Source organism: Cupressus sempervirens, chromosome 6, assembly GCF_028749045.1.
Source record: "Cupressus sempervirens isolate cs-2001-9-10 chromosome 6, ASM2874904v1, whole genome shotgun sequence".
In the NCBI taxonomy this organism is placed as follows: domain Eukaryota; kingdom Viridiplantae; phylum Streptophyta; class Pinopsida; order Cupressales; family Cupressaceae; genus Cupressus; species Cupressus sempervirens.
The window spans coordinates 56,015,382-56,028,233 of NC_143123.1; the positions used below are offsets into that span (position 1 = coordinate 56,015,382).

The window sequence follows — 12,852 nt, forward strand, 5'->3', positions numbered from 1 at the left end:
GAATATATAGACAAAATACAATAAAGTTTCATGATTTATTATCTGATTGCAATGCATATATATTTTCTCTTTTTCTATATTGATGTATAGAAAAATTCATTAAAATTTACACACACAATATCTTTAAATATTATTTATATAGAAAAGTTAAAAACTTTAATCTTTCAATAATATAGCTTAAAATCTGATTTAATAAACGAATTTTTATGCACAATATTTCTTCCCTCTTCTTTCCTCTCCTATTGTATAATTTAATGATGGAATCAACAATAACATTTTTTTACAACATATAAATGAATAATAAATAACAAACTTTATGAGTCAAATTGACCTCAACGACCAACAAAATGAAATAAAAATGACAATGAAAACTAGGTGTAATAATTATTCCACGAAACAAAATTGACTAGTGCTTTCTCAAATCATTGGATATTCCAAAAGCGGATCCGTGCCAGCTACTTCGCTTGGAATAAGCTTGACATTTCTGAAAGGACTTTGTAATTAATGAATTGGCTTTCCTCAACAAATACCTGATCCCACATAAGCATCTCCTCCACATCACTCACGCCCACAAAATCAGATTTTCCAATACAAATCTCCCTACTCTCATCTTCAAGTGAACAAGTATCCATTAATGTCTTAGACAAAAGTCCAGCCCTGATTTCAGAATCCATTAATAGAGGCACAAAATCTTCAAACCCATTTGAAATCAATGATTTACTACTTTTTCCATGAGGATCAACAAACCCAAGTTCCATCAAAGTCTTTGTACTTTTTGTACAATCTAACCCTATTTTAGGCCTTGTTTTCTTATGTTCTTCGCTATGTAACATTGACAATAGTTTTCTCTTTTTACCACCATCAAAGTCACTGTTTTGGATTCTCTGAACAGCAGTGGAATTTGGATTATGAATAAATGCTTGGAAGAAGGACATAATTTGCTGAGGTGTGTTCTCTGTCAAGGCAAAACGCCTTTGCATTTCTTCAAGTTCTCTATCAATACTTTCTTGCTCCTTCTTCAGTGCAACAACCTCCATAACAATGGCGTCCTTGTCCTCATTAAGCCTCGGTAATTCCCCTTCCAAACCCAATTGAGAGTGGCTATGATTGCATCTCTTTCGACGGATGAAATTGAGTAATTGTTTTTGCCCTCTAAGAAAACATTCATGTGCAAATTCCCATCTATCAGGATCCACTTTTCGAAATCCCTGTACGGTTAGAATCATTAATCAAGTAAAAGTGGAGAAAGAAAAGTATAAATGATATTTGGATTCAGCTTTGTATTGGTTTGTCCACGAGCATTTGGCATCATATTTTTTATGGTCTAGACAAGAGAAAAGAAAATGATGATCATTCTGAGAATTAATCATATTCTAATGTGATCTGAAAAACATTATATGCAATTAAATCTAAAGTATCATCTCTTCAACTTATTTATATATTCGTTGAGCTGAGGAACAATTAAAAATATTTGAGAAAAGAAGAGAAAGGGATAGTATAAATCATGAAATCAAGAGTATATGTATTTGTTTCACCGTGCATATATTTTTCTTTATCAACATTTTACATCAAAATAATGAGAAAGCAAATATCATATAATGCAATTCATCCGGATGACATGTCATAGCATTGAAATATTCACTAGGGGAAGCAACCCAATAGCTGTCCACGCTAACTTCGTACACTTACAATTCTAATTCGTATGTTCAAATTTGCCGACTTATGCAGTGAACCTCCATAAGTGAGTGAAGAGCTTAAAGCTAATCTTTCCACTTTCCCACATTTACGGAGCTCTTGTGTGAGGTGGTCTAAAAATGTCACTTTAAAACATTCACTCAATACCCTCAACTAAGACCCCCCAATAACTGTTATAGTACTTTTTGTACAAATGGACCAATTAGCAATCAAGTAAACTAAAAACTGAATAAAAGCAAACCACTATTGGTGTTCATGGTGATTTGTTTTGGCATGTTTGTGTTCAAGTACCAGAATTATTTTGGATGATAATTGGAAGGGGAAGATAACGGTTAACATGATGGTATTGCATACATGGACGCTCATTTCCCCTAATCGTATAGAAAACCAAAACTAAAAATTGAAGATCAGAATTCACCATGCATTATGATAGTTGACCATATAACATGATCTGCGAAAAAGCATATACAATCAAAATGTAAAATTTTATGTCCTTAACTTAAATATGTATTGACAAACATTTCACAAACTATTTTTTGATTGGAGCGTATCTGGGTGTGGGTCTTGTAAAAAACATGCATCCTTAGCCAGCAATTGTGTGCTCAGATATTTTCTCTATCTTCTCTCTCTTTCTATATTGTAATCTTGCAAGGATACTGGACTTTCTTCCCAATTCCTTCCCAGTAGAGCCCTTGAATCAGAATATATATATATATATATAATATTCTTGTGGTTCACCCACTTCTGCTTTTAAAAAAAACTTACATACATGTATTGTTCTACAGAGTGATTACAAAAAATCTGACAAAAGAGAAAAATGATAATAAAGATTATGATAGTAAGAGATTTTAGCATGTATTTGTTCAGTTGTTTTAAAAATGAGATTGTGTATATACTTCTTTTCATCAACATTTCAAATCAAATTCAGTGATCTATGATTATGATGAGATAAAAAAAAAGATTATTGAGTGCCACTCACTCGAAAATATACAAAATCAAACATTAAATTTAATCTCTAACCTACATATGTATATTTGAGCTGTGTAAGGAAACTAGATAAGTCGCATTGATTGAAATATCGAAGAAATTATAAGGATCAATCATTAAAATAAGATACCAAGAAAGTAGAGATCATAAAGTATGATTAATCTTGACAATATAGATTATAGAATGTAATCTGAAACATTCAATAAAAAAACTATACACAACTGAAGTTTTACAACTTACATATATATTGAGCTGTCTAATGAAGGTAGAGAAGTTGCAGTGTTTGAAATAGTGAGGCAGCAGATTCATAGAGAAATGGTGTGGATCTTTTACAACAAAGCTCTGACTTCCTTCACTCCATGCCACAACACTATCTGTTGAAGGATCATCAACAATGGCGTATATTTTTGTTACAAATGGCGATGCTCTGTTTTCTTCCATTTTGTTTCCGATCCTGGAAAACAAAGGTTAATTCTTTTCTTGTCTCTCTGAATTTCCGGTCGAGATTGGCCTATTTAATTCACGTTTAGAGTCGGTAAAGTCGTCGAATTAGTTGATGTAAGAATATTCTTGAATTATCGCGATATATCGCAAGGCTTTATTTAATGATATAATATCTTTTTGAGCAATCTGATTGGATGACCAAACGTCTTCACTCGATAGTTTGGAAGATATTTTGCAAAAGCTCAACTATTTTCCACTGTGAGCAAACGTCGATGCTCCATCACTCGTATATTAAAAAACAAACTTAATATAATATTAAATTTATCAGGTAAGAAAAAGTGAACATACAAAATAGTATTCTATTTCGTACCTTCTTTATGTTGGTAAAGCAAATCTCTACCCAAATTTGCAAATATTATAATATTTGTTAAGGTAGTTTATAAATTAAAAAAAGGTAAAGCAAATCTCTACGAAAATTTGCAAATAATACAATATTTGTAAAGGTAGTTTATAAATTATAAAAGAAAAATCATTGTATGGGCATGTCATGTACTAGTAAGTGTTAGATTGTTGTGTTAGATTCTCTCGAGGATAGATTTTATATAATGATTGGTCTTGTTCATTAGTGTTGACCATTTTTAATTTGTTTAAATAAGTTGTTTTGATATATATATAATTAAGGATAAATAATTAAGGATAATACTAAAGAAAATGGACTGTTAGATTAATCAAATGAAAGAGATTATGTAGTCAAGAATAATTAAATTTAATTTATTCTACATGTACAAAAATTTGTTTTACTTTTTAATAGTTATCTATTTTATTAGTTCTTGGTAAACACATGATACTATTGTATCCTTTCAATTCACTTTTCTAATTAAATTGACCAATCAAATAATAGTATTGAAAAGATTAAATGAAATTTCAGTTGTTTATATCTTTTCTTTATTTTCAATATTTTATAATTCACAATTTTCATTATTTCTATTGGCCTATGCTGATTTTGTTAGGATAAAAATCAATTACCCTCAACAAAAATACAAAATAAATGTCATTTCATGTCACTAATGACATAATAAATTATACATTAATAGCAACTTCATGACAATTACCACATACTATTTAAATCTTCTCACACCATATGAAAACGTATCATTTCATTAATTACAACTTTATGTTATTCATTAATAACAACTTTATCTTTTATAATTAGGTTAATTAGATTTTTTTTAATATTATTTTGACTGGTGCGTTTTTATAATATTAGAATTACTAATGAACATGACTTCTTTGCTCACACTCTCAAGCGGAAGAAAGTCGTGTGGATGGAAGGAGAGCTGGGATGGACAACTTGGTTTGATGATCATGATGATGTTTTGGAATAGCTTTTCTATTTCCTCTTTTTGTTATCTTGCTAGAAATGCTACTTAATGTTTTAGTTGGCTATTTCTAGCTGATTGTTGGACTTTGATCTGGGTGGTTGAGGCTTGCCTCCTCCCCTCTTTTGATACTGTACCTATTTTTTGTTCTCTCGATTATTTAATTTAAAAATATTAGAATTAAATATAATTAAATTAATAAATATCATTTATTTGACATATTATTTAACTTGACAATATTTTAACTTATATAAAATAAATTATATTAATCATAATCAATGAACATTTAATAATAAGAATATTGTCAATTCTAAACTAAAAAGCCTTACATAAGGTTTACATTTAATTTATTTAATATTTAATTGTTAAAATTTTCTAATTAATGATACTATTATTGACATGTTACTTATTGCAACAATAAGATGGTTATTTAAAGACTTGCTCAAAACAAGTTTAATAGATTTACACATTTGTCAAGCAAAATTATCATAACTTAACTCACACATATTATTCAAGACATTAAAAGAAAAAACTAAAGATGAGAAATAATTTTAATAATAGTGCATGTATGATTTGTTTAAATAATATTTTTCTAAGAAGCCCCCTCTATAGGGTTGTAGTCTAAGCACTCACAAATTTGTCCACTCAAATCACAATGCCATATATGTTTTTGAAGATCTAAATGTATTCTATTATTGGAAGAAACTTTAACACTTTGTGTCATGTAATATGCCTCATTTACTATCATTGTAGACTCTATTGTTAAATTTATATCCAACTCTTTTGTCAAAACATTATCCCTTAACTTATATTTGAAATGCAATACTTTGTTATGTAGGATAGTTGATTATATCACATAATAATGGTTACTTGAATCTTATAATGATGCTTTAATCATTCAAAATTAGTGAATGTAACTACCTTCATAATGATGTCATATGATGTATCTTCAAATGGTGTTTACCATATCTTCGTGATGATGGGTTACTTATGTTAGAATATGATTATATTTATAATCACGCTTTATTAATTATACTTACCCCATACTTGCATTTGTATGGGGTGTGTGTGTGTGTGTGTGTGTGTTTTACATTTCTATTTGATGTGGTTGAGGGAGGGAGTCATAGTCACATGCCAGTTAGGATCTACACAATGTTTCACTCCCCACCATTTCTTGTTTAGCTTAGATATATGTACACATGTACATGTTCATTTTATGTAGATTGCAGGTACTAGGCATCAACTTCCTTGAATTCACAAGATGAGTGTGCCCTATTGCAATAACTCAATGCTAAGAATGAGGAGACAATATTTAGGTCCAATCCTAGCTAAAACTTTATTATTTGTCCTAAGAAGGAGGACATTTATCTAATCGACTAATTTTTTCAAAATCCATGAGTTTTTCATTACGTGTGTTGTTTGATTTTGACTTTGGTTAGTTTTTCTTATGTTGTTTTTATGTGGGTTTGACTATGTGATTTTCTTAATAAATGGATTAAAATTATGATCTCTTAGATTAATGATATGATATTAGAATTATTAAATATTAATTAGTTAAAAAAATTAAAGTATGATGATACTTAATTAATTAAATAGATGATTTAATTTGATTTGAAAATTTAATTTAAAAGTTTGATTTAGAAAATAGAAAATAAAATAAAAAGAGAATTAAAATATTAAAGAGTAAATATTGATTTATTACAATTATTTAATTAATAATAAATAAATTGGAGTTGCATTTAAATAGTGGACTTTAATTATTATTAATATTAATTAAAATAATAAATTATGATTCTAGAAGTGTCATACAAAATAAATAAAGTGAAGAAAAGAAAAGAAAAAAATATTTTAAACAAAAGTATTTTGCATGTGGATGAAAATATTTAATACATTATCTAATATTTAATTAAAAGCAAATGACTTCTTATTAAATTAAAAATTAAGAAACCCTAGTTAGGTTTAGAGCTCTTTATTAGAGGCTCTTTGGTCATTTTAGGGAGAGAGATTTTGGGAGAGCAACTCGATGGAGTGTTAAAATTAATAGGTTTACATAGAGGTCCATGGTGATTTAGTATTGAAGTTGAAGAGTAAATTCAAAGCTTAGGAGTATTTTGGATTGTGTGATTTGGAATTGTGCTATCTATGAAATTTTGTTGGCAAATTTGAGGTATGGTTTTAGAACCTTGGACATATTTCTATTAAAATGATTATTTTGTTTGTGTCTATTAGGTTGTGTTGTAGCAATTGGTAGAATTTATGACTAAGTTTTAGTGAAATTAAAGAGAAATTACTTCTATGTTATATTTTTTTGATAAATTAGAAGAAGCATATTTACTGTTCTTGTGTAGAAAATTTTAGTAAAACTTAAATCTAGAAACCCTTGTTTCTAAATTAGCAAAAACCATGTTGCCTAATAGTTATCAAAACACTAGGTGTGTCTTGAGTAAACTTAGAGGAAAACCAATTAAAAATATAGAAATCCATCCAATTTTGAGTTTGATTAAATGTGTTTGTAAATAATTTGTAAAATTAAAATAAATTAGAAGTCAAAGATAAATTATACATTATAATGTAAATTATAAGTCAAATCTAATATCTAGAAATAAAATACAATTGAAAAAAATATATGCAAAAATTTATTTACATATTTTATAAATAAATTAGAATATATTTATTATGAAAAGAATTATGTTTAAAAAAGAAATATATGTATAAATACATACATGCAATTGAATGTAGTTAAGCAAGTAAATGAATGAGTAATAATAAATATATTTATGCATGTGAAAATGAATAAATGAATGTTAGAGAATTGATAAAATAATCATGCATGTTTAAAAGTAAGCATGTATGTAAAATGAATGCATGCAAGCTTACTTTTGTTTAATATATTAAAAATAATAATAATAATTTTTAAATTTTTTTAATAATAAGTAATTGGTTGAAGCCTAGATTATTTATTATTAATTATTAGATTTTCACTAAAAAATATCTCTTGGGTCATTTTCTACTTCCAAGCTTTACTGAACTTAGATGTTCACTACACTAAATTTTTTCATTGCATTAAGTGTAACTTAGATTTTTTTTTATGGGAGCTATAAATTTCAAGATTCTATGGTTGATGAATATAGCCATTGGGTGTAAAATACTTAACTTGAGCAATATTAGGTAGTGTGCACACTAATTTGAACAAGCCCTATGCAATACTTTCGAGTTTATTGTGTTTCCATAGATGGAACAATTTACTAGCAACATCAAAATTTTCCTATAGTGAAGCTCTAATTATAATTTTTACCTCCTTTCACACATTGTTAAATGAAAATGTGTAAAACTAATCAATCTCTATGTTGATACAATTTAAGGGCTTGAAGTTGAGAGCTATGAGTATTCTGCAAAAGGAAATAGTCAACAAACAAACGAATTTTATGCACTGGTTTTAATTTATTTTTCCTTACTAGTCTTCAATTTTCAACTCTTGAGGCCAAGTTGCCTCTTGAGGCCAAGTTGCCTCTTAATATTAGAGAGTGGCTCAGTGTAAATAAACTTTGGATGTAAAGAAAAGTTGTTAATTCTATATCTAGTAATACCATACACCATATATTTGAGCATTGGGCTTAAGTCATGAATGCTTGTGGCATTAAAAATATTCCTCTTAATGAATTTGTTGTTTGACAAGACAAACTACTTAACCTTTATTACACTTTTCAAGAGAATAATTTTTAGACACTCAACAATTGCTTATATATAATATTACTAAACGATACTCTTTTCTCAGATTCTTCTTGACATAGATTTGATTAACTAGAACCATTTTCCAAATCAATGCCCTCTTCTTCTCTCTCCCCCTTTTTGTCATTACATATTAATTTCCTATTACTATCAAAACAAAAATATCAAATTTAATTACAACTAGGCTCTAGTCAAGAAATTGTATGTAGACTATTGATTAGATTCAATGTTCCCATCACATTATTATATACTTCTAGACAATTCCTATTAGATGAACTAACCAATAATATTGATAATATGATTGATGATATATATGTATATTTTATGAGATGTACGCAAGTTGTTAAAATTAGAGAATGTTCTTGTTAAATATGAATCCTTGCCAATACACCCAAAAATGGTATTTTTAGTGATGTTTATGATAAAGAAATAGAATCAATGTAAATGTTGCTAACTAATCATTTAGGATATGTTTAGTTGAAGTAGTTTTCCAGCAGTTTGATGCCCAATTTTTTTTTTAGGTTGTATATATTCTCATGTTTTTCTTAAGAAAATTTTCTCGTGTGTGTGTGTGTGCATTTCATTTCATTTCTTTGGGCCTATTATAGTGGTATCAGAGCCAAGTTGTTGGAGAAAAATAATTTTGATTGAATTGTGATTCCAATGCATTCTTTAATTTCAATCGTTGGAATAGTTCTTTCTGGAAAAGAGAATTATCATGAATGGTTTCGAAAAGTTAAAAATACCCTTATTTTTAATGATTTGTGAGATAATGTTTGTGAAAGAAAAGATGACAAAGAAGAGCTGGAGCAGCCTACAGATGCAAAGGAACTCATCATTTGGAAGGGTAAAGAAAAAAAGGCTTATGCTCTCATTTCTGCCTCCATTACTGAAGAGGTAAGTAGACATATAATCTCTTATAAGAGTGCATTTGCAGCATTAAAGAAACTCAAAGATCTGTATGATTGTCATTCAAAACTTGAAATCATTCAATTATTGATGAAGTTATTCAATTTAGAATTGAAAGATAATAATCCAATGAAGTTAGCCTCTGAAATTAGGGCTTTATTTCATGATATTGAGGCCACGAGTGTAAAAGTAGATTTACAACTCACTGGTTTTATTAAAGCTCTTTATCCTACCTATTCACACTATCTTGAATCTCTTCAAGCTAGTGAAAAGATGAAAGATATAACATTTGAAAAACTTGTGGAGAAGATTGTAGAGAGGGAAAAAGAATTTGGAAAAAAGATTCACTTTCAAATGCAGAGACTTTGTGTCTTGTACAGAAACAACAGGCTCAAACATCCAAAGATGAGCCTTCCAAACATGATAGTAGCAATAGAGGTCATGGAAGAAGACAATCTAGAGGTGGGGGGAATAAAAATTATCAAGGTGGTAGACAATATTCTCAGCAACAACACTAGCATAGGGATTATCAACAAAAAGAAAGGCAATCTATACAATCCTAAAGATGTGGAAAAATAGGTCATAGTGCCAATGTTTGTAGAACTCCATGGGAGAAGATTTGTGAAAAGAAGAAGAAGCCACCAGAAAGAGGTAACCCTCCTGAATCTACACATTATGTTATTGCACATTGCAATGTTGGGATTGAAGAAGTTTTTAGTACTTCAAATTCTTTTTTGAAAGATACTTGGTTGTTAGATACTGGAGCCACATGTCATATGACCTTTAGAAGAGATTTTTTTTAGATATTCAATGATCAAGTGGATGGAGTAGTATATTTTTCTAATAAATTTGAGATAGAACCTTCAGGCATTGGGTCTATTAGACTTAAATTGCCATGTCTTGCTGATTGTATACTTTCTAATGTTCTATATCTTCCACAGTTGAAGAGAAAATTAATATCACTTGTGCAGATTAGACAACAAGGTCATTCAATACATATGTTTGATGGTATTATTGAGATCAGAAGAGATGATGGTCATGTGATTGTAATGACTGGAGTTGAAGATGAAAAACTTTTATATTTGAAAGGTACTTCATCAAGTTCTCAGAATTATGCAAAATTTTCATAGCATGGTGGTAATATTTATTCCAGTTTGTTATGGCATGCAAGATTTGGTCACATTAACTATGATAGTGTCAAAATTCTGAAACAAAATGGAGTTCAAGGACTTCCCACTATCTCAAATTTTTTTTTCAATGTGATGCTTGCATTTTAGGCAAACACAGTAAACAACCTTTTCATGATTCTATGTTTAGATCTTGTAGAAAGTTGGATCTCATTCACTCAGATTTGTGTGGGCCTATGCCCTTTCCATCAGCAAATGGAAATAAATACATAATGACTTTTATTGATGACTATACCAAGATGTTTTGGGTTTACTTATTAAAAGGGAAATCTCAAGCTTTTGATACTTTCAAAATTTTCCATTTGTGGATTAAAAATGAGACTCAACTCAATATTGGAACCCTAAGAAGTGATAATGGTGGTCAGTACACTTCTAAAGATTTTGAAAAATATTTGCAAGAAAATGGTATTAAGCATCATAAAAGTGTTCCATATAACCCACAGCAGAATGGTGTAGCAGAACGTATGAATCAAACACTCTTGAATATGGTAAGATCTATGATGTTTTTCAAAAATGTCAAATTAATGTTTTGGGGAGAAATAGTTCTCTGTGCTATCTACATTAAGAATAGAAGTCCTTATGTTGCACTGCAAAGTAAAACCCCCTATGAAATGTGGTACGACCATCTTCCAAGAGTTAAGCATTTTAGGGTTTTTGGTTGCACATGTTATGCTTTAATTCCTACTTACTTGAGAAATAAATTGGAAGCTAGGAGTAGAAAGTGCATTTTTTTGGGATATTCTACTACTTCCAAAGCTTATTGTCTATATGATGAGGAGAATAAAAAATTTGTTGTTTCTAGATATGTTATATTTCTTGAATTTGACAAAGATGCACACAGTGTTGACAAACAACTTTCTCATCTTGATAGATTACAATAAAAAAAATTCTATCATCAATGGGATAATGAACTTCGAACTCTTGAAGGGGGGATTCCCTTTCTAGGTCAATCATTGGAAGTTACAAAGAATGAAGAACCTGTTGAAAGAGAAGACAATAGTTCTCAAAAATTTTAGAATCCAAAATAGTTTGTGATAGAGAAGATAACAATTCTAAAATATTAGGAATCTTTTGTGAAGAACTATTGCACAAGAATGTGAACCATCTGAACCTATTGCACAAGAATGTGAAACAGCTTGTGATGAATCTAATTCAAAGGCTCTAGAGGTTGATAAAACATCAGAGCAATCAATTGGTAGATCAATGTGGACGAAAAAAATTCCTCAGAGGTATGAAGATTTTGAATTAATTTTTTCTATTGTTGATGAACCTTCTTCATTTCAAGAAGCAACAACAAGTGATGCATGGAGAAGTGCAATAAAATGGGAGTATGATGCTCTCATAAAAAAATGGAACTTGGGGGTTAGTGGATCCTCCAATTGGTGCCAAACCTATTGGCTATAGGTGGGTATATAAGAACAAATATAAAGTTGATGGTTCACTTGATAAACATAAAAGCAAGACTTGTAGCAAAAGGATATGCTCAAAGAGAAGGTGTTGACTACACTAAAACTTTTTCTCCTATAGCCAAGTGGAGAACTATTCAAGCATTGTTTTCTTTGGTAGCACAAAAAGGATGGCATATACATCATATGGATGTTAAAATAGCCTTTTTAAATGGAGATTTGAAGAAAGATGTCTATATGCTACAACCTTAAGGTTTTTTTATCAAAGGCCAGGAAAAAAAGGTATGTAAATTGGTAAAATCTTTGTATCGTTTGAAGCAAGTACCACATGCTTGGTATGAAAAATTGACTGAGCACCTCTTAAAATTAGACTACAAGAATTTTATTCTTGATGATGCAACTCTCTTTTTCAAGAAAATTGGTAGATCAATTGTGTATCTAGTTGTATATGTTGATGATCTTCTCATCACAGGAAATAGTGATGGTTATATAGAATCCATTAAGAGAGAGTTGAAATTTTTTTTTGATATGAATGAGTTAGGATTACTTCATTATTACCTAGGTATTGAAGTCATTCAAAATCATAAGTTCATTTTTATTTCTCAAAAAAAAAATATTGGAGAGTTATTATACAGATTTGGCATGAAAGATTGTAATTTTGTTTCCACTCCAATGGAGCAAAATATGAAGCTTTCATCCAATGAAGGAAATAGTTTTGAAGATCCAACCAAGTACAGGTAGCTTGTTGGAAGTTTAATTTATCTCACCACTACTCGCCCTACATTACCTTTGCAGTAGGAATTTTGTCTAGATTTATGCATAAACCATGTAAGGAGAAATGGATTGCAACACAATGAGTTTTGAAATTTTTAAAAGGAACTCAAACTCTTGGCATAAAATATTCAAGAGTTTCAGACTTCCATCTTATTGGCTATGCTAATTCAGATTTTGATGGTGACAAAGAGAACGGGTTATCTACTTCTGATTATTTGATGACCCTAGGATCAGCTGCTATTACTTGGAGATCAAAGAAACAAACAATTCTTGCGGACTCTACAACTGAAGCGGAATATGTAGTAGCAACTCAAGCTACAAAAGAAATTGGGTGGCTGAGGA

At 29.7% G+C, this 12,852-nt stretch overlaps 1 protein-coding gene across 1 annotated transcript; it reads right to left on the reverse strand.

The window, feature by feature from the left end:
• Nucleotides 1-455: 455 nt before the first annotated feature.
• LOC149551114 (heat stress transcription factor A-2-like) lies at nt 456-3,123 on the reverse strand. Its single transcript, XM_089790052.1, has 2 exons — nt 2,923-3,123; nt 456-1,208 (listed from the first exon to the last, which is right to left on the reverse strand). Exons 1-2 carry the CDS (start codon nt 3,121-3,123, stop codon nt 456-458), a joined length of 954 nt encoding a protein of 317 aa, XP_089646178.1.
• Between the last annotated feature and the right edge of the window lie 9,729 nt (nt 3,124-12,852).